Raw genomic sequence first — 22738 nt, 5'->3', positions numbered from 1 at the left:
ATATATATTGAAATAAATTTAAAAACTTTCCCCTGCTAATATAACTATTTAAGAAACATTTAAAACAATTTAAACATGTTGTTTTCTATGTAAATATTTTTCGTCTTACTGTTGTATGAAATTGGACTTGTTCATTTACATTTTACTTACCGTATTCGACGCAACAAGCACCACGCTCTTATAAGCACCCACGGCGATATTTGCTAATATATTGGCTAGTGAACAATCCCAATTAGCACCCATTCAAATTGATCAATGAACACAAGACTTATTAATTCATGTATAATTCACACTCGTGTGTTATATGCACCCTTTATTATCAGCAATTAAATTCCGGAAAAATATATCTGTCGTATATAAACATTTCAGGCTGTCAGCATAAACCAAGAAATTAACAATGTTTCACCAAAATAATATTCTCATAAGAGCCCCCTATTTCTAATTTTGAGAGTGCCCTGGGCGCTTATTAAGTGGAATACGGTATTGGTTGTTTGCCTGCACATCACAATGGTGCTGACACGAGGCCTCGTCCTCAGGCCAGACGTTTTTCTCTAACTGGTTTACTGATTCTATTGGACCTGACAAAACTGAGAAGAAGAAAAAAATGAAATTGTGTACAACCCTAAATAAATTAGAAGGAAAAAAGAAATTTGTACACCCTCAAACGTGATCAAGGGGATGGAATTAAATTTGGTATGACCCTGAAGAAATGAGGAGGGGGGGGTGTACTTTTTTGTATTTTTGTATTCTGGAAAACATTATAATGGTTTTTTTTAGGTTTTTCCCTGATCACAAAATAATCTGTAAATGAGCAAATAAAAAGGTCTGGTCTTATCACTATTTCCAATAAGACATTTTTATCTACTCATTTGTCAAGGCCATGAGGTCAGAGTTGAAAGCCTCACTCTGGGTAGTTCATAGTGTCACCTATCATATCTCACTCACTCAAATGCATTTTCTGTCATGAATATATCACATTGTTTTGAAATGTTGAAATATGCACAACTGTTGTCAATCCAGTCCCCTCAATCACTGTCATCACTTGAAACTTCTACGGTACTATTGTCAAAGATTATCAATGGTTAAGGTATCCATTGGACAAGAGGAATAACCATATTCGCTGTTAATATGCACCTGGGTTTTTGAAAAAAGACAAAGGGAGGCATTTATTAAAACCATACATACATGAGTTAAATTTTTCAAACATTGAGGGGTAGTGAACACACTTTGTTCAAACATCAATGAAACTAACCTTTTTGAAAAAAGTTGCCAATTAAATCGCCTTAATTCTGAGCTGCTGTTTTCTGTAAAATAATTGTAATTTACACAAGAAAACATCAACTATCATAGAAATTTTCAATTTAGTAGGTGGTGCTTATAAATCTTTTCATGCTTTTAATCTTTAATCGAGGTGCTCATGTGATTTGATGCCCTTTGCGATGTAAGACTCGTTTTATCATAATATTGATTCAGATTTTTTATCAGATCATCTTGACTCGGTGCCACCATTTTGTTTAAAGCAAATGCAAGTGATATGAGAGGTGGAATCTGATTGGTCAATAGGAGGGACATAGGACATAACTTAAAATAGCCATTGGTGGCGCTACGATGGAACCTGGAAATTCCAGCCTAGTTCGGCTAGGATGGAAACTGGAATTTTACAGATAGTTAACTCCCTTGCCTGAGGAAGATGTTGTTCATTATAATATTGAATATCAACCAGTGATATAAATTAATGCAAGTTAACTTCAAGTTTGACACAAATTACTGTTTCCAATCATAGCAATTAATCATAGTGCCCCCAAATAACACTACACTGTCAGACCACCTAATAAGTCGTTCAACTGGTCTTTGAGAAATCTAACTAGACTGGGCCAAGAGGCCAGCATTCGTATCAAACACTGTAAAATAGTGCTGATTCAGCAATAATACTATCATATACAGGTAGTGTACTGTCATGTGCTCGATCTATCACGATCTGTCAACTGTGATTCTACTGCTGAATTTAGTATGTAGTCATGAGACAATATCTCAATAACTTGAGAGACATGTTGGCTTCATCCATTCGTTGTATCCCAAAACTGAGGATACGTTTTGGTTGATGGTGTAAATTTAATAACATGGGTATTATCACATGAACTAAATCAAGTCTTATAATGCCCACTTGAAAAGAACTTAAACAATAATAAGATTTTTCATGCAAGCTTTTCATTTGACAAAATTACCTTTTCAAGATTTACATTCAACAGCAATTATCATATTTTGTAAGCAAATAAGCTTTGTATTCTACATAAAGTCATGAACTGCTCCCTAAGTATGACGAAGGCAATAATTTACATCTCATGCCAATGTTCCATTTGCATCTAAGGTAATGGTTTTCTGTGAAAGGATGAGCTAACAATTTTTAAAAAATCGCAACACATTTACTTTGAAAACATCAAGCATGTCTTTTTTTTAAAATAAATTTGTTCTAAGAAATCCCAGGCACCTCCAGATACCAGTAATCAATTTGTCAGGCCTAAGATCAAATTTGAATTGATATATACAGTGACAATGGCTTAAGAAAGCCACATATGTCATACAACAGTGTCATTAACAGAAACACTACAGGCGTAAAAAAACAGATTTAGTAAAAAGTGGAAAATCAATGTTCACCAGTTTTATAAGGCAATCAAAGTACTCTTCTAAAGACATGAATTTACCTTCCAATATCTATTAACACCCCCATCCTACAACCCCCCCTCCCCTCATTGTCGAAACCCATCCACTATAAAAACAAGTTGGTAGGGAATCAGTATACCCCTCTTCAACTTCACGCACTTATTACACTTGGCGTGTTTAACAATATTGTCGCTCACTCCAATGAGAATATTTAATTTAATACACCTCTCCACGAAATACTTCTTCCGTTTGGGGGATAGAATAAGTGTGAATTTAAAGAAGTGCCGCCATTAGTGATTAGCAATCATGTTAAAACCATAAGATGTTAAGACACGAAGACTGCATCTCCAGCATCACAACTTGCTGGGGATAATCAGTGGCGTTCTGCTAGTAACAAGAACATTACGATGATATTGAGAAGTTCCTTGCTAAGCAGGCCATTTCTAGTTTTAAAAGCCTGTCAGATACACCTTGAGAAGACATAATTATGGATTATCTCCTTTTTGAAAGATTACAGTAACACTTCTTGTTAAGATCTAAATTTGGAAGCATTATGAATGCCGGGAGGATACAGCCATAGAGCCCACTCCATTCAGGGATTATGTGCCAGGCCAAGTTAATTTCTGTAATGGACCTTCTCCAACTTGCCTGCTTTTCTATAATGTACTGATCAACTTATCACTACTATAATATTGATTTGGAAACCTGAAACCTTTAGATATTAATAGATACAGTCCTCGCAACTTTAAATAGAATCACGAAATATCAAGATGATTAATTAACGAAGATAGCTGAATGTGCAAGACATTTTCCCGATAAGGAATAACACTTACAGTAATGACAAACATTGCAAGTGCCCTTTTCAAGAAATGTCCATCTTCTTAGCAATAAACATTTGATCATGTGGTTACAATCCGACTGAGGATCGTCAGTCAGGTGACTGTGAGCAACTATATTTAGCAGAGTGTGCAACTCACGTACAGTACCAACACAAACTGAAAGAAAATGTGCAGATGTACAATTAAGGTCAAGGTCACTGCTAAATATAACCACTTGCATTGTGACGATTCTTACCTATTGATGCCAGTCATGCAAAACTGATTATGATACCAATCTTATTAAAATCAGATCTTAGTTCTCGCTAACGCGAAACAAAGATCTGAAGATATCCCATAAGGGGTCATGTCAGAACGACCTTTATTCCAACCAATCAGCGCGTCGCTTACCAGATCATGAAAGTGACAGTCGGAATGTGATTTCTAATCATGCAGCCTCGAAAATGTTAAAACGGGGTATTCCGAATGATAGTTACGGGCTTAACGACTGAATCTATACAATCTAGACCATATATTAGCCATTCTAGAACATTCTTTTGTTCAATTTTCAAATTTATAAGCGAGAATTTGTCAAAATATATTTCGAAGCGTAGTTGCCAATTTGAAATTAGTGCCGTAAAGCACGAGAAAGCTGCCTTCTGATTGGCTAATGTCGACTTCTTGTCAGTAATTCCATTGGTCGGTCAGAGTTTGCCAAAGGTCGGTCTGAAGTGACCCGTAATGGGATGTCCTCAGATCTTTGTTTAGCGGCAGCGGGAACTAAGATCTGATTTTAATGAGATTGATTATGATCCCATAACCTTTGACAACAGGTTCTCATCACCAATACTTATTTGTTTCTATGAAGAAGGAAATGTTATTGTAACAAGCAAAACAATCAGTGCATCAAAGGACCGATACAAAATAGCAACTTTGTTTGTAACACTGGGACATTGCAATATTTATATCAATCTGTATTTGATAAGTTTGTTTCTTAAATACATGTTGTATACATATGACTACTGATGTTTTGCATCACATTTGTACAAATGGGTAATATTGTGTACATTATTTATTTCAAATGGAGATCTATTTTTGGACTACATCACAATGTTTTTAACATATTTTGCAACCAATTGATTGTGTTTTCAACTTTCTCTCAACTATGACACATTTCTTAACACAAGGGCGAGAGGTGCTTGCATGAATGTATAGGACTGGATCGATATAACACAGTGGGTAACACAATGTATACTACTCAAAAGAAGTTGAAGAAAACACCATTTTTTCATATGACTACAGTTGTCAATTGTGAGTGTTCCTTAACTTGTTTTGAGTTGTATACCTCTTCTACCAACTGGTCATTAACATGGCATCTAATGCAACCGGTTCTGATCAATCTCAGGCTGGAGAAACTTAATTATCTGTTTCACAGGTCACTTAATAGCCATTTAAAAAATAACAAAGTAAAATCTGTAACAGAAAAATTATGTCCAGTTACCATGGTAACCATTTATCTCAAAATTTACAATTACATTATCATTTTGATGATGTCTTGTCTCAGCTGCTTGTTGCAGTAACCTGAAAAATTTAATCCGCAAAATGTGATTACGTATCATTCACAAGCACATAATTTAAGTAAAATGCAGTTATAGATTTTGTTATTATTTTCTTTTCATCTACAAAATAATTATTTCATCTTTTTTTTTCTTCCTTCAGATATTTTTGGGTTAAAAATCTGTAAAAGAAGTAATTGAATTGATCTGGCCTCATACTTTATGGCAACCTAATAACTGACGGCTATCATTTTCATGCAAGGACTGCTCCCCTATACTTGGATGTCACCACCAGTATTGAAATACATGTCGTACATGCTCTCGTCGTTCTGCGTTGTTCTTTCTCCGCATACCGCCTGATTATGACCTGTTTCTACCACGCCCAGGTCGTCAATAATCGGATGATCCATTTCGGTTCGTTGCATTCTACATATTCCATTACACCATAGTGTATTGATCACAAATGTGGACAACAGAATGGTAGAATTAATCTGTTCCGTCTAATACATCCTGGAAGTATCTGAAACACATTTCACTTAATAGACTCACCACAATCAGGTTTTGTTCCTGTGTTCCTGGTTCCCACATCTTGTGATGTCTACGACGTATACATGATTAAACGACAAGTCTATATGCAAACAACCTCAAATCACATCACCTAATCACATCACCTAGAACACCTTGAAAAAAATTGATGGAAAATTGATTGAATTAAATTGAAATTCTATGATCTCGTGCTTTAAGCACAGAGCTTGCTCATCATGTTCGTTAACCGAGAGGGGATCGTTGGTAGCCTAATGTCATCTTAAGTGCCTGAGTTCTGTGAAATCGCAGATTGTGGATTGGAATCCTAGATTCCCCCTGTTTATGTTTTTAGGTTTGAACCGAGATTCAAACCCACGATGATATGTTTCTGGCATGCCTGAGGGACACAAGTTTGCTCAACCAGTTGTGGCACAATGCTCGTTAAGTCACCGTGATCCCTTCTCAGTCAACAAACATGAAGGGCAAGCTCTGTGGCATAACAATATCTACATATGTACAGGTACATATTGTACCAAGTCATATGTTTGTTTGTTTGTTTGTTTGTTTGTTTGTTAATTGTTTAACAACACACTCAGCAATACTCCAGCTATATGACGGCAGTCTGTAAATAATCAAATCTGGACCAGACAATCCAGTGATTGATATTATGAACATCGATCTACACAATTTGGATACGATGACATGAATCAACCAAGTCAGCGAGAATGACTATCCGATCCTGTTCGGTGCCTCTTACGACAAGCATAGTTGCCTTTCCCAGCCAGCATGGGTATCTGAAGACCTATTCTAACCAATATCTTCACGGGAATATCATATGTGATGACATCATGTATATGTGTGCAGTAAGTTCCTCCAACTGATGTCTCCCTCTTAATCATCACATTTTGTCCATGGAGGGTACCACAAATCATAGCGCGTGCCACCAGACATAAGTGGTTCATCCACTAAAGTACTCACGGAAATGAAAAAAACCTGTTTTTCTCAATTTAAAAATCAACACAAAGTGTTACGTCGCTGTAAATACGAAATAACAAAACAACTCGAAAAGTACTAGTCTGGATTTGCTAGTTTGATCTCAGTGAACAATACAAAATATACGTTACAGGAGGTAATTGGTCGTCACTTTCAATATTCAAAAATAAAACTAAGTCCAAATTGACATAGCAGAAACAGACTATAGGCATTATGTACCTGTTCTCACCTGTCGTCAAGGTGTCATAGGTCATGGACATTCACCTTGATCTACTTACACCTGGTTGCCCTGTTTCACAATAGCCTGTTTTATTCACATTTTTACACACTTTTACTTGTAAAAAGGCATAAAAACCTTTGATACGCTGTATCTGTGCCAAGACCCAATTAGTACTAATTGTGTTGTTTGAATATTTACATATTTTGCATATTAACTGCATTTATTTAATATCTGAGGTCGAAAAATAGTTTTTTTTCATTTCTGTGAGTACTTTAGGTGCATGCGAAGGCCACACTTTTCCTTTACGCTAAGGCCACACTTTTCCTTGATGCTAAGGCCATACTTTTCCTTGATGCTAAGGCCACTTTTCCTTGATGCTAAGGCCACACTTTTCCTTGATGCTAAGGCCACTTTTCCTTGATGCTAAGGCCACACTTTTCCTTTATGATAAGGCCACACTTTTCCTTCACTCTAAGGCCACACTTTTCCTTTATGCTAAGTCCACACTTTTCCTTCACTCTAAGGCCACACTTTTCCTTTATGCCAAGGCCACACTTTTCCTTCACTCTAAGGCCACCCTTTTCCTTTACACTAAGGCCACACTTTTCCTTGATGCTAAGGCCACACTTTTCCTTTACTTGCTTTAAGGATTTTTTAATTTCTTCTCCACAACAGGTTGGCTGGCATAAAAAAATAAAGTTGGTTTAATATGGGAGGAGAGCCTGCACCACAGCTGTTGCTCTAAGTAATGCAGACCTGATGAATCAAGCGGGAATGCTTATGTGCATCTATGCATCTTATCAATTTCAGGATCAACAATAACTTTATTTAGAATCCAATGTTTAATATATGCCTGTTGGTCCTTATTTAGAAAATATTTTCACCCTTTTGGCGCGACACAAAACAGAGCAAATTCTGAAGTTGTTTTTTCCCATTTCAACCAAATTTACAGTTGGCGGAACTGTAAAGCAAGTGAAACAAAGTGTGGCCTTAGCACCAAAGAGAATAAGGAAATGTGGACGGTATCGCAAGCGATTGGCAGAGCTGGTCACAGCACAAAGGAAGGTTTGACACCCTCAACCTATGAAAGGGGAAGTAACTCATGTATATAAAAGTAACTCATACAGTTTACCAAGTCATAAACCTTTCACAAAGGTTTACCAGTGTTTCGAACAGTACTTGTTTTTATAACCTCTTTGGACATTTTAGTTTTCGCCAGTAAGACCTCCCCAGGTATGAGGTTTTAGTTTTTACTAGTAAGAACTCCCCGAGTATGAGGTTTTAGTTTTTACTAGTAAGACCTTCCCGGGTATGAGGTTTTAGTTTCTACTAGTAAGATCTCCCTGGGTATGAGGTTTTAGTTTTCACTTGTAGGTCAAACTGGCCTCATATATGACCTGGGTAGGGAGGTAGACACAAATGTGGATTGCTGTATCTGCTCGCATTGAGGCAGGGTGTGACTATGGAAATAAACATAATAAGGGAATGTGTTTTATTGAGGAATGTGTCTAACCAGGGAATTGTGACCACCCGATCCTCTTTAGTCGACTCTTACAACAAGAGGTTCCTGAAGAGACCAGCTCTAAACTGTGTCTTCACATGGGATTCTGCCACTAACATATGACTGCAATCTAGCAAGATTCTGGTCAAGAAAGTTCAGCTAATAATTAAGAATTGACTTAATTATGTTTTGCATTTTTTGGAGGTATAAACGTAAAAAACGGTGGGCACATATCAAAGTGATAAAGAATGTCCAAATAATAACAGAGCACCTTCAGAAAATTACGCCAAGAGCCGAGCTCATTCTGGTAGACTCCGAAGTCTTTGGCACACACCATGACTATCATCAAAAAAACAACACAGCAAATGATAGATCCTGTTTGTTTGTTTGTTTGTTTGTTTGTTTAACGCTGCACTCAGCAATACCCAGCAATATGTCGGCGGTACGGTGAACAGAGTCTGACTCACTCAGACCCAGAGGTCTACTGTACAGGAATCTGTCAACAAGCAACTAGAAGAGAAGACGATGATCTAGTTATTAATCCATTTCTTCTACAACCAGCTAATAAAAGAATTGTTCCGGAACTGACCTATATTTCAGCTCGACACATGATCAGTGTTTGATGGCATCCAGGTCTCACACATGGCACAGAAATATCAATGAGATAACTTTCCTGACTCCATCCTGTCAAATAATTGGCCAATCTTCTTATTCACGCACTGGTAGTACAATGCCATTCACTGCCATTTGAAGTGCTTCAGGTTTTCATTAACCTAACTGAAGACAATTTATATTTTTTTGTTTGCAGATTTTATTTGGAAAGTTCTGAACTGTAGATGGTAAAAAAGAAAATTAATAGAGCCACTCGGATCTGTAGCTCACCTGAATTACGAAGAGAGATTTTCAGCCATGTTTTAAAATTGTAAATAATATATAAGTACAACTTATAATAATAACAATAATAAAAAAATAAAATAAAATAAAATAAAATAAAATAAAATAAAATAAGATAAAATGAAATGAAATGAAATGAAATAAAAATAATAATAATAATCATCATCATCATCATCATCATCATCATCATCCATATAGGCGCTGTAATCCACCCCGCTTAATGGATCTGTGTGCACTAAAAAATCATTCTCAGCTCCCTGGGGAGTGTACAACCCAAGCTGCCTGTTAGGTGCTAGAAGGTTAACAACCATGTTGCCATCACATCCTATCGGGTACCCATTCACTGCTGGGTGAGTGAGTGAATGAGTGAGTATGGTTTTACGCCGCTTTTAGCAATATTCCAGCAATATCACGGCGGGGGACACCAGAAATGGGCTTCACACATTGTACCCATGTTGGGAATCGAACCCCGGGTCTTCGGCGTGGCGAGCGAACGCTTTAACCACTAGGCTACCCGACCGCCCCCACTGCTGGGTGAACAGAGGCACAATGTGAACAAAGACACTTGCCAAGGAGACACCACATGTGCTGCATGTGCTTCAGTGAGGAGCAGGACCCACTTCAAAGATAGCTAGGATAACTTCTGGTTTGTTGCATGTAGCAACGTTCCATTGTAGTTTATCCAGCTAGAGCTTGAAGTTCTTATCCATAACTTATATGTTTATTATTTACTCACCAACTTCTAGAATGCCAATCACACAGTTATGTTTAAAATCAGATTCTGTTTCATCCACTCAGACTTGCAGTTTCTGGCGAGATGTTTCAAAATGTAGCAACAATGGCTGTATATTGGGCAATCTCATTAAAATCAGATCTTAGTTCTCGCTATCGCTAAGCAAAGATCTAAGGACATCCCATTACAGGTCACGTCAAAGCAACCTTTCATTCCGAATGACAGTTACGGCCTATACGACTGATTTCATAAAAATTATCGTCTTCCTCTCGCTTCCGTTGGATAAACATTTGAACGGAGGAGGCATTGCTCAGTACGTGGAAGCACTGTCATACAATCGCAACCATATATTAGACATTCTGGAATGTTCCGTTTGTTCCGCTTTCAAAATTTTAATCGAGAACTGTGTCAACATATTTTTCAAGCTAGTCTGTAACGGAATGTTGAAACGAGTGCCGTAAAGCTCGAGAAAGCTTGGGTTGTAAAAAGCTTGCGATATGGCTGCTATGGTGCCCATGTTCAAAATCAAATCGGAAATTCTATGAGCATGTTGAAAATGTAAAAGTCAATTCCAGACAGACAACTAATCAGGTGAGCTACAAATACAGACATCTCCAGTTTGTTAGACCGATTCTTTGCATGCTGTTATGAAATCACCCAGCCACTATAGTGATTCATAATTTATACTATAACATTTCAAACTACATTTGGGAACAACTCTGAAAAGCAAAAACAAATATGAACAAATGGGTTCATGACCAGCTAATAATTTTTTGCAAAAAAAATCAATTCTTATTCCACAAAAGAGCCAGATCAAACACTGACATGAGTTTGGATAATGAAAACAGTGAAAATGTAAAAAAAACAAAAAACACCTACATGTTATATTGTTGTCATCACGCAAAGATGATTTATTCGATTTATTCGATGAAAAGCTTTAGTTCATGCTCAGTCGTAATTTGTTGACAAGATTTGTGTACCGTATTGTCTATTTGACCACATTTTCAAAATGAACGTGAAGATTTGTGCAGTTGTTCCAAAGAGCAGAATTAGAAAACCTACAAGAGGAAGAATCATTAGGCTAAAAAACAACACCAACCGTCCACACTATATTTTCAAAAGACATTGCCTGAGAACCAATTCTTTTCTTTTTTTAAGCCTTAGCAATAGGGCTGGGACAGGTAACTCAGGTACTCGGAGTCAGGTGGGTCCTGAGGTGAGGTGAAATGGGGTTTAACGTCGCATCCAAGATTATTGCACTTGTATAGCGACGTGCATGTACGTGTGTGTGTTTGTGTGGCTGCTTCTACTAGTCCGGACTGATGCCAATTTATAGTGCTAGCTCACTGAGATATCATGCCGCAGTTTAACATGAATACCCCACTCAGACACAGCATACTGACTCCGAGCCGACCAGTCCTTGTTTTAGCCCCTTAATGCCGAGCGCCAGACAGGGAACAACAAGTACCATCTTTTAACGTCTTTTGGTATGACGGGGCCGGGGATCGAACCCCAGACCTTTCGCTCTCCGGGCAGACGCTCTACCTCTAGACTACAGAGGCGTTGTGGGTCCTGAGTAGGACCCGGGTACCAACATGACTACCCGGACCCGTGGTTAGACACGTGACATATTGTTTAATTACATTTACAATTAAATTCAATGGTTACACTACAAGTATAGTTCACAGTATAATGTTCACATATCTTTCTCACTATGCAGATATTCGTTCTGACTTTTATATGTTCAAGTAAGGATAAAGTGTCTATCAGATTGATTAATACATGTATCTAAATAGTTTTTGCCAGGGCTGTGGTTAAACAATTCCCATTCGGACATTTTGTACCCAACTCTTGAGACCTTTTGCGGGAGTCCAGGTAGGGCTGGGTAATAGGGTGGCGGGTACCCGGGTAGTAAATTTGGACTCGTTCAAGCCCTACTTAGCAATATTTCTGTTAAAAAATTATATTTGGAAACATCTTGGAAGCCCTTATCAATATAAGGATAAGGGTAAAGATGGCGGTGTCAGTTACATGGCATGCACATTGACAACCAGGGTGTAAGGGAGACTACTCTTGTCAGCCTCTCTTATAAGGTTACGTGCAGAAATTGAACCTTGGCTGATTGTTGGAGCTGGTTGCCATGTTACTAAGATAAAAGAATAAGATGCCTGGACATCTCCTCTTGGCAGTGTCAGTTGGGAGGGCTACATCAGCACATAGGCCAAACAATAAGTTGTACATACTTTATAAAATACACACTATGACACTGTCATACCGCAAAGATCTAGTAGCTCACTTCACGAATTCAGATTTTTACTGGACATCAAACTTTTGACATGGTCCCTAACAACACAACCATGTTTAGTTAGTAGGTTAGTGATTTGTGTTTAACGCCGCTTTTAGCAGTATTCCAGTTATATCACGACGTGTCAGCTTAATGTGGGAGGAAAGCCCGAAGTGATGCAGGTCTCAGACGTTTATCACTTCGGTGAAACTCACGAGAACGGGTATGGTGCTGACAAACATAGAAACATATTTGGGGCGAACCGGAATTCGAACCCACAATCATAGGTTTCTGACGTGCCCAAGGAACGCAAATCTGCACAGCAATCGCTGCGCCTTAGACGACTAGGCCACCAGTGCCCCCCAGCTGTGTTTAAATAATACCTAAATAATGCGCTTTACGTTTTTCTCGATTCTTTTTCCCTTTGTTTGTGACATCATGGTGCCAGAGGAGACAAAAACAAAATCTCCATGACTAGAATGTGTTAAGGAAGTGACACTAATTATAAAGGCATGTCCGAACTTACAGAGAATTTGAACTTATTACCGGTAATTAATTGTCATGTTGACAAAATATGGGGGTATAAAACCCATTACATGTGTCTGTTTCAGACTGAAGGCGTCTCACACACAATACAATGCACTGATATTGTGCTTAGTGCGCCACTTCCAGCAATATTGTCTTTATTATCATATGGGATGTACTACATTGTTAGAAGTCAGGCAGGCACTGCAGCCCATTGAGTCTATCATGAGGATGATGGTGATTGGAGGATGAAAATGAAAATGATGATTATAACTCTGATTACAATGTTGGATTTGTACACTAGACAACAACAGCCTCTGGTCCAAGGGAGACAACTCATGTATATGCATCCACCATTACTGTTTGTTTGTTTGTTTGCTGTTTAACGCCACACTCAGCAATATTCCAGCTATATGACGGTTGTCTGTAAATAATCGAGTCTGGACCAGACAATCCAGTGACTGACGTTGTGCATATCGATCCACGCAATCTGGCAATTGGGATCGATGATATACATCAACCAAGTCAGCAAGCCTGACCACCCGATCCAATTAGTTGCCTCTTACGACAAGCATAGTCGCCTTTTACAGCAAGCATGGGTTGCTGAAGACCTATTCTACCCAGGATATCTTCACGGGTACATTACTATTTGTGAGAGGATGACGACCCTGATGCAGAGTCTGAAGTTCCTCCCAATCTTCAGCCGGACCACAGGGCAGGCAACTCCTGGACCTTGCCCTGTCAAATACTTGCCTGTTTAAGGTCTTCATTTATCATGGAGCCAAAGTGAAATTAAATGGAATCATAATACAGTAAACTACGCTTATAACGAACTGACGGATATAACGAACTACTTTTTTGGTCCCGACTATTTGCTGTAGTCATGCTGTATATATGCTTATAACGAACTATTCCCTTTGAGTTCGTTATAACCGTACTTTACTGTACCAACAGAAATCAGTTTTGTTTTCGCAAAAAGGTATTCAGTGGAAATAATCATGTTACTTTCAGGGTGATCACTGTCAGATTTAAAGCTGTTCACTACAGAAACTAAGAGATCAATTGTAGTGTTTCAAAGTCAACACAACCGTTAAAAGATTTTCCTGCGATTTTACTCTTGTGGATAAGAAAATTTGAAACAAAGTCAATTACACTTCAAAAGGATTTGCCCACTGTTACGTGTCAATGTTACGGGTAAAGTGCGATCCTCACAAGACAGCTGGTCTTCATGTGATGAAATGTGTGAGAGATACGAGAGGCAGGCTCTTGTCCCTTTCTATACAGTCTAACTAGCTACTGGAAATTTCTACACAGTGCCCCCACAAACAAAAAATATTCTACATGTTTCTATTACTCTCCATCTCATTCCATGACACATATGACACTAGCATCTAAACATACTAACATCCTCAAAACTGCTTACATTAAATAGAACTACATTCCTGACAACTAATCACTGTCAAAACACAATGCCATGAGTGTCTACCAAATCTAAACAGAAACAATGTGACAGAGTTACAATCATTGTTTAACAATAAAACACACTGCCATATAGCACCACTGCAAGGAGTCCTGTAGATCAGATTAGTAGGCCCCAGAAATTGGCAAAGCAACTGCCGTGAAAGTGGGAGTCATTTTGTGATTCAAGGTATAGATTTGTATGTTTTTGGGACGAGCTTTGTTGTTAAGTATTAATAGCGCAGCCCAAAATGTTGAGGAACTTTGCCATAGATTTCCTTATAAGGTGGTGGTGAAGAAACAGGGTTTAACGTTGCAATCAAGATCATTGCACTTATACAGCATGTGTGTGTATGTGTGTGTATATGTGTGTTTGGCTGCTCGTACTAGCCCAGACTAACGCCAAATTTATAGTGTTAGCCCACTGAGATACCATGCTGCAGTTTAACATGAATACACCTCTCAGACACAGTATACTGACTCCGAGCCGACCAGTCCTTGTTTTAGCCCCTTAATGCTGATTGCCAGGCAGGGTAACAACAAGTACCATCTTTTAACATCCTTTGGTATGATGCGACCGGGGATCGAACCACTGGCCTTCTGCCAGACCCTACCACTGGACCATGGAGGCGGTCTTCCTTATAAGGAACATAGGAGTGTCAGGAAAACATCACACCTGATTTAGAATATTAACTATAATTATTAATTCTGTCAAACATACTTCTTTAAATATATATATTTTATGGTCATAACATACTTATGATAAACTCCAAAATATACCAGTCAGGTGGTCATGAGCTGGCCAATGAGAGTATGGTGAACATTGACTCTGGTCCAAGGGAGACAACTCCTATAAATGCATTTGATGCCACGGTGTTCTAGGCATAGGTGGTGGTGATTATGATTCACATCACTATTCGATATACAGATTGAGTGATTGACATAATTCTGAAGTTAAAATTATTCAAGACTTTGTGGGTACTGAGATTAAAATATTACAGAAGCATGTAAAGGCCCCAATAAATTGCCTTCATTATAGATGTTGTGCTTCTAGTCCAGGGCCCCGTTCCACACAGCCATCGTAGCGCTGTAACTGTTGTAGACCGTACTACGAAGATCACTTTGTGGAACAAGGCCCAGAGCTCACATCAGAGAAGTTACTTAGTGTTACACCCCCTGGAACATGGTCAGGAAAAAGTCTTAGAAATTGGCACTCATCCTACAGTCCTTGCCAAACTGCCCAATGGTTAGGGTATCATAAGGACAAGTAGATATTTGCCATTTTGACTGTTTTGCTATATGTTATCATTATAAGAACTGCTGGACTAAAATGGTAGTTTCTACCGCTGGGAAACAATAAGTCCTGCTAGATTGTCCCTCACCTTGTGAATAACTGACTTGTTTTTTATGGAATCTTCCACACCCTAAACAATTAATAGTGGAAATAAACTAATATTCAAAAAGCAATGTTTTATGCCTATCAAATCAACACTAAATATATTCACTACAAGAAAGTGTACATATACCGTATTTAATCTATTAGATGGGCGTCCAATACACACCAGCCTCTAACCAATGCCAGGTCATATGTTATGTCAAAAAAACAGAGGCTGGTCCTCTATTAGATATAAGATAACAGTTTCCTATTTTATACTGTAGTATGTTGGTGACTAATGGTGACTAACTAATAAATTGGATTTCAGTAAGGTAGTCGTTGCCAATGTGCCAGCATTAAAAAACAGAATAGACACCAGGTCTCAAATAGACACTTTGGCAATGACTTGTGCACAATTGATTAACGCCTAAGTGTCTAATAGAAGAAATATGGTATGTAAACCTGCAAGTCAAGTTTGACTTACACATGCACATGTAGAAACACATATTTATAAACAGTGGGATCAGACCTTTCAAATGACATGTTGTCGCAAAGATGTTTTACAAGCAGATAATTTCCTTGATAAATGCTGGCTTCAGATATCACACAAGAGTCTCTGGGAACTCGGTGTGATAGCAGTAAAAGCGTCTGGTTGACTGGTTGTGTTTTGCAAAGAGTATGTCTCCCCGCTTCAGCAAAAATGTTTGGGCCTACAGTTTTTTCCACAGGCCCTACAGTTTTCCACAGGCCCTACAGTTTTCCAACTGGGCCTACAGTTTTCCCACTGGGCCTACAGTTTTTCCACTGGGCCTACAGTTTTTTCCACAGGCCCTACAGTTTTTCCACAGGCCCTACAGTTTTTTCCACAGGCCCTACAGTTTTTTTCCACAGGCCCTACAGTTTTTCCACTGGGCCTACAGTTTTTCCACTGGGCCTACAGTTTTCCCACTGGGCCTACAGTTTTTCCACTGGGCCTACAGTTTTTCCACAGGCCCTACAGTTTTTCCACTGGGCCTACAGTTTTTCCACAGGCCCTACAGTTTTTTCCACTGGGCCTACAGTTTTTCCACTGGGCCTACAGTTTTTCCACAGGCCCTACAGTTTTTCCACAGGCCCTACAGTTTTTCCACAGGCCCTACAGTTTTTCCACTGGGCCTACAGTTTTTCCACAGGCCCTACAGTTTTTCCACTGGGCCTACAGTTTTTCCACAGGCCCTACAGTTTTCCCACTGGGCCTACAGTTTTTCCACAGGCCCTACAGTTTTTCCACAGGCCCTACAGTTTTTCCACTGGGCCTACAGTTTTTCCACAGGCCCTACAGTTTTTCCACAGGCCCTACAGTTTTCCAACTGGGCCTACAGTTTTTCCACTGGGCCTACAGTTTTTCCACAGGCCCTACAGTTTTTCCACAGGGCCTACAGTTTTTCCACAGGCCCTACAGTTTTCCCACTGGGCCTACAGCTTTCGAAATGTGTTAGCCGTTAAGGCTCTCAGTTTACTCTGCTGTGTTTCAAAAACTGCTTGCCGGCCAGGATTTTGCACATGACATAACCAACTAATAAAAGGAAAATGTTGAAAGTACTCACATTTCTCAAAAACTTGACCTCTGCGATGATTTTGCGTTCGAGTTTCCGTGCCCCCTTGATGTGGGCCAGTCTGTGACACTTCTCCTGCAGCTCATGGGCAAACTGGAGATAGCAGTCCGCGGAAGGGGAACTCACTTTGCTGGCCATTGTTCTGGAAAACAAATCCTCTGTTTGTAGAAGCTTATTATTCTTAAACTGTACCGGACAATCATAAAATCAAACAATTGCCTCTTCAGTTTGTTTGTTTGTTTAGCGACCCACTCAGCAATATTCCAGCTCACTATCAGCCTCGCTTGACAACGGTATAAGGATCTACACTGAAAGGCAAAAGAAACGTCACTTCTGAAAATGCTCATAAAACTTAACAGACACTGGCAGTTACATGTTCTGTGGTCAATAAACTCATTTATCATTCTAATGCTTCTTTTTGTTGCCTTAAAGTCCATTTATAAATTGAGTTTAAAATGGAGTGCTTTGCCCATACGCAACCTACAAAAGTGCAATGGGACTCAGTTGCAGAAAAATCTTGTCAAAAACATGATGTACGTGCATATTGTGGATGGTATGGTATAAAAGACACCGAAACTGTTAAGCTGGCTTTCGTTATTTCGATTCATCAGCCATGCCAAGATTATCAGGAAATGAGAGACAACAAGCGATCTGAAGACTGCAAGCAGGCCAGAGTGCACAGGTCATTGCAAATGCATTCAATGTCTACATCAGAACGACATCTGGCAACATCGCCACAACACCACCAACACCACCGACAGCGTAGTGGTCATCCTAGAGTCACTACTCCCAGACAAGATCGGTTCATGATACGCCAACATCTGCAGAACCGATTCCGAATGGCCACTGAAACAGATCAGCAAACCATTGGCAACCACCAGCGTGCCATCAGTGATCGTACAGTCTGACGTTGTCTTACTGCCAACAACAGCTCGTGCCACCGTCCTGCTCGTGTACTCATCCTGAGAGATTGGCAATGACAGGTCCGACTGCAATGGACCAGGCAGCATCAAAATTGGTGTCAACAGCAATGGAGAGGAAACATCTTCACTGATGAAAGTCGCTACTGTGTTTCAACGGTGGATGGCAGAGTCAGGGTCTGGCGAAGGAGGGGCGAATGTTATTCTGATGCTTGTGTTATGGAACGAGACCCGTGGGGCGGCCCAAGCATCATGGTTTGGGGTGGAATTGGAATGAACCAGAGAGTGGGACCTGTGGTCTTTCAGAATTTTGGTACAGGCAGAAGTAATGGCATCAAAGCTCTCCGCTACATTGACCAAGTCCTCAGACCCCATATCATGCCTTTTTTTGCCCGTCATCAAAACCACACCTTTCAGCTAGACAACACCCGTCCCCACACTGCCAGAGTCACCAGGGACTTCCTCCAGCAGCACAACATCCAAATCATGCCTTGGCCTGCCCTCAGTCCGGATTTGAATCCCATTTAACACTCGTGGGAAGAGATCCAACGCCGACTCAACGATATAAGCCCAAGGCCGACAACTGCAGCACAACTGTGTGTAGTATTCCTGAGGATATGGACCCATATCACAATGGCCTTCATCAACAGGCTAGTCAACTCCATGTACAGGAGATGTGTGGCTGTAGTCAACGCCCGTGGTGGCCACACCAGGTACTGATTTTAAACCCCCCCAGCTGTGATGTCTTCTGGTGTCTCCCCAAATTCACAATTCGCAAAAAGCATTTCCCAGACTGTTAATTCCATGTGGGTCAAACACTGACTTTCTCCGATGTCTTTATTTACATATATAAGCATTTGAAAATAAAGATATTTATATGATACATCCACATGACATTTTTTTTGCCTTTCAGTGTATAATGAAACGTCACTATTACAGTAAAATAAAGAAGTTGTTGTCCATATGTTGTGTCTACTTTGTCATCTGTCAATTTCTAAGAAATGCCTATCAAACAATTTATATGACGGCGGTCTGTAAAGAATCGAGTCTGAAGCAGACAATCCAGTGAAGGACATTATGATAAATGATCCCCTTGGTATGATGACCATCCTCGTTTATCCAGTGCATCATACCTCCAGAGATTTATCTAGATTTATCAGAGGCTGATATTCGACTACAATGTTACTAAATTTCACAAAGTGGAATTACAATTCTCCCAATGAAACAAAAGGGGTCAGAACCTTAATTTAAAAATAGTGCTTAGGTCTATACAAATAAAGAGAGCACCTTTAGACTACAGTAGCACAACTTGTTAGGACGATCTCTGACATAGCCGTAAGAAAATCACACAATCTTTCTCTTCAATTTGCCTCTAATAAGAAGCGTGACAAAAGCCAGTTTACTCAGCACAGCGCTTGTGTTTTTTTTGTTTGCTTCACTGTGCGGAGCTCTGGGTTTTTTTATTGAAGAATTGAATTGGTGACGTGACGTGACGTCACGCTCTGAAATTATTTCATATATGATTTAAAAAACTCAGAACGGTCTATGTACTTTCCTTTTATATCTAAGCAGTCTGTGAAGTTATTATTTTTCATGCATATATTCATAACAATCGACTTCAATATGTTTGCGTTTATTGCAGTAAAAAATGGTGTGCGCATTTTACACAATGTGCACAGTGTATTTACATAGATCTAGTACCTCAATAAACCCAAAACAAATTGTCGACACTCCTAAATATTTTTATACCCTAATTTTCAATCACATCACTTGTTTTTTGCAGCAAAAGGACCCAAGAAAACAATGAGTTCACATATCTAACAAATTTTTGTTGGTCATCAGTCATTTTGCCTACCACCCGGACTCGATCGTGACGTCACTTCCGTAAATATGGAACTCAGCGAGGACCCATAACATCTTTGACTCGTCAAGGGTAGAAAAGGGTGTCAAACAAGCAAAGCGGGATTTTATAAAATATTAAAACAGACAGGTTTACATTCAAGATTTTTGGAGTAGTGCACTTTACCGGGCGCACTTTTTCAGATCCAATTAGCGCTGTGGGGGCTCGAACGCGCTTCGCCGGCTCACCGGTTCTGCTAATTAATGCGTTAATTAGCGGACACTCTACCACTGGACCACAGGCGCTATCACATGTAATCAGTGCTCGTTTAACGGGTCATTAGAATCCCCATTGACATGCACGCGTAAGCAGTAAACAGTGAATTGCGCATGCGTGTGAAGCCACGGTCCGCGCTCCCATTCATCTTTTCTTGAAACCACACCCGCAATTGTTTTTGTCAACATGACCGACCAATGGGATTAACCGGATTAACACTTGAAAAGGTAAGAATTTATGTCTAACCCTTGCCCAAAGCAGGCTAACCCTAATGACCGAAAACGGGTGTTGGATCGTAAAGACGTGTAAGTTTCCCTAAGACCGAAAAACGGGTGTTGGATCGTAAAGACGTGTAAGTTTCCCTAAGACCGAGAACGGGTGATTGATTGTAAAGATGTGTAAGTTTCGCTAAGACCGAAAAGGGGTGTCTGATTGTAAATATGTGTAAGTTTCCCAAAGACCGAAAACGGGTGTTGGATTGTAAAGATGTGTAAGTTTCCCTAAGACCGAAAACGGGTGTTGGATCGTGAAGCGAGAGTCACCAGAGCGTGAGGCACGGTAACGGTATAACGAGACAGCGGTGGCACTATAGCGCGGTAATTGAGCGGATGGTAGAGCTCGGGCTGTGCCCGGTAAACTGCATATTGTTGCCCAAGATTTTACTTACGGTATACAACTTGGATGACCGAACTTTCAGCAATAACTTGTAACCACGTTTTGACTTTTGTTGACAGATCTCTTGATCAGCTGTTGTGTTTCTGTTGACAGTATTTACTAGGAGTGTTTCGTTAATTTGACACAGTGACCCCAATAAGGTGGTATTTAGTTGGTTCCGACTTCTTTATTTCAGACGGAGTGGAGTTTGAATTTATGTCGATTAGGTTGCATTGCATACCACGAAAACTGAGCACTCACAACGTATTACACGTCGAATAGCGCGCGAGATCATGGAGTACACGCGAGAATCGAGGATATCGTATTTTCCTACAAGTACTTATTGTTATGTTGTCAAATCAGTACTCTACTGAAAATACACTAAAAATGTAAATATTTAACGGGGACCCCGGAGCCTTTTCTTTAATATATGAGGTCAGTATAAAAATGTATTCATCGTCGTACCACTGATGTGACGATGGGGTTATCTTTATTTTTATTGCTTTTATAAGCATCTAAGTGCAAGGTTTGAACATTCATAAGCAGTTTTTAAGTACGCCATGTTTTCAGTAAGAACTACAAAACATTTTTGCAAATGTTATTCGCCTGGTTTCTCAATCTGAATGTTGAATCAATGATCACGCCTAGTTTTCCTGCGTGACTGCTTGATTGAGCAATGTTGTCCCCAAAACGTATATTGGGAGGTTGAATCTACGGCTGCATCAGTTTTGAACTGACGATCAAAATTCCAGTTTTTGCCATAATTCAATTTGAAGAAGTATGTCATCATTCAACGTTTGATGTCAACAATGCAACGATGGTGGCAATGGTTTATATCCTAGACAGAACTGTGTATGATGAAAATTGAGGTCATGACATGTTGCAATTCTTCCAACTCGTAGGGTGTATATGAGGAAAATTATTGGACCAAGGGCAGATCCCCGTGGCTCTATAAATTTCAATTCACTTCTATCAGATCCCACAACAATCAATAATCACTGACTGGTGGCGTCCCTCGAGATATGATGTGAACCATCATGGGCGGATAAAGATCGGGGGTGGGGGTGGGGGTGGGGTGGGGTTGGGTTGGGTGTGCCCCCCCCCCCCCCCCCCCCCCCCCTTTTTTTTTATTTCGAAAAAATCCTTTATTTCTGTATAAATTACCACCAAAGACAATAAATAGATCTTAGTTGTGCACCCCCCGAGCTGCCAAAACCCATTCAGTCAACTTGGGAAGGAAGCGACAGTTCTTGAACACTTCTTTTATGATTTTTGTTTCAATTCAGATCACAGTGCTCGCTACCGCTAAACAGTGTGTATGTTTTATGCGGCTTTTAGAAATATTCCGGCAATATCTCGGCGTGGGACACCAGAAATGGGCTACACTCATTGTACCCATGTGGGTAATAAAAACCAGGTCTTCGGCGTGGCCGGCGCGAACGCTTTAACCACTAGGCTACCTCAGCGCCCCTACCACTAAACAAAGATCTGTCAACCGATTACAGGTCACGTGAGTGAGTATAGATTTTCGCCGCCTTTAGCAATATTCCAGCAATATCACGGCGGGGGACACCAGAATGGCATTCACACATTGTACCCATTTGGGGAATTGAAACCGGGTCTTCAGCGTGACGAGCGAACGCTTTAACCACGAGGCTACCCCACCGCCCCAGGTCACGTGAGAACTAACGACTAACACATTAACAAGAAAACATGTCTTGATAAAAAACGGACTGGACAAATAGTACACTGGGTAATCGAGGTTGGTGATGACTGGTTATTATTGTCTAATAAACCCACGATGTTATAATGCGAATGTTGGGTAATATTGTATATTACGAACACCCATGGAGATCCAGGTCAGAAAAGGTCTTCAGCATGCATTACACTAAAAATAGTAAGGGGCTTTGCCT

The 22738-nt window shown here is 39.8% G+C and overlaps 1 protein-coding gene across 1 annotated transcript in view; it reads right to left on the bottom strand.

Annotated features, from left to right (window-relative positions):
• LOC139470344 (UPF0415 protein C7orf25 homolog) overlaps positions 1-21086 on the bottom strand; it is a 208234-nt gene extending 187148 nt beyond the window's left edge. The window contains exons 1-2 of the mRNA XM_071252720.1: positions 20839-21086; positions 17127-17277 (exon numbers count right to left, since the gene is read on the bottom strand). Coding sequence (XP_071108821.1) covers positions 17127-17273 — 147 coding nt within the window. The 5' untranslated portion in view covers positions 17274-17277; positions 20839-21086. The remainder of the gene's footprint in view (positions 1-17126; positions 17278-20838) is intronic.
• Between the last annotated feature and the right edge of the window lie 1652 nt (positions 21087-22738).

The sequence above is a fragment of the Haliotis cracherodii genome, unplaced genomic scaffold (genome assembly GCF_022045235.1).
Source record: "Haliotis cracherodii isolate W230 unplaced genomic scaffold, xgHalCrac1.p SCAF_20, whole genome shotgun sequence".
Lineage (NCBI taxonomy): Eukaryota > Metazoa > Mollusca > Gastropoda > Lepetellida > Haliotidae > Haliotis > Haliotis cracherodii.
This window is presented reverse-complemented; position numbering and strand designations above follow the sequence as displayed.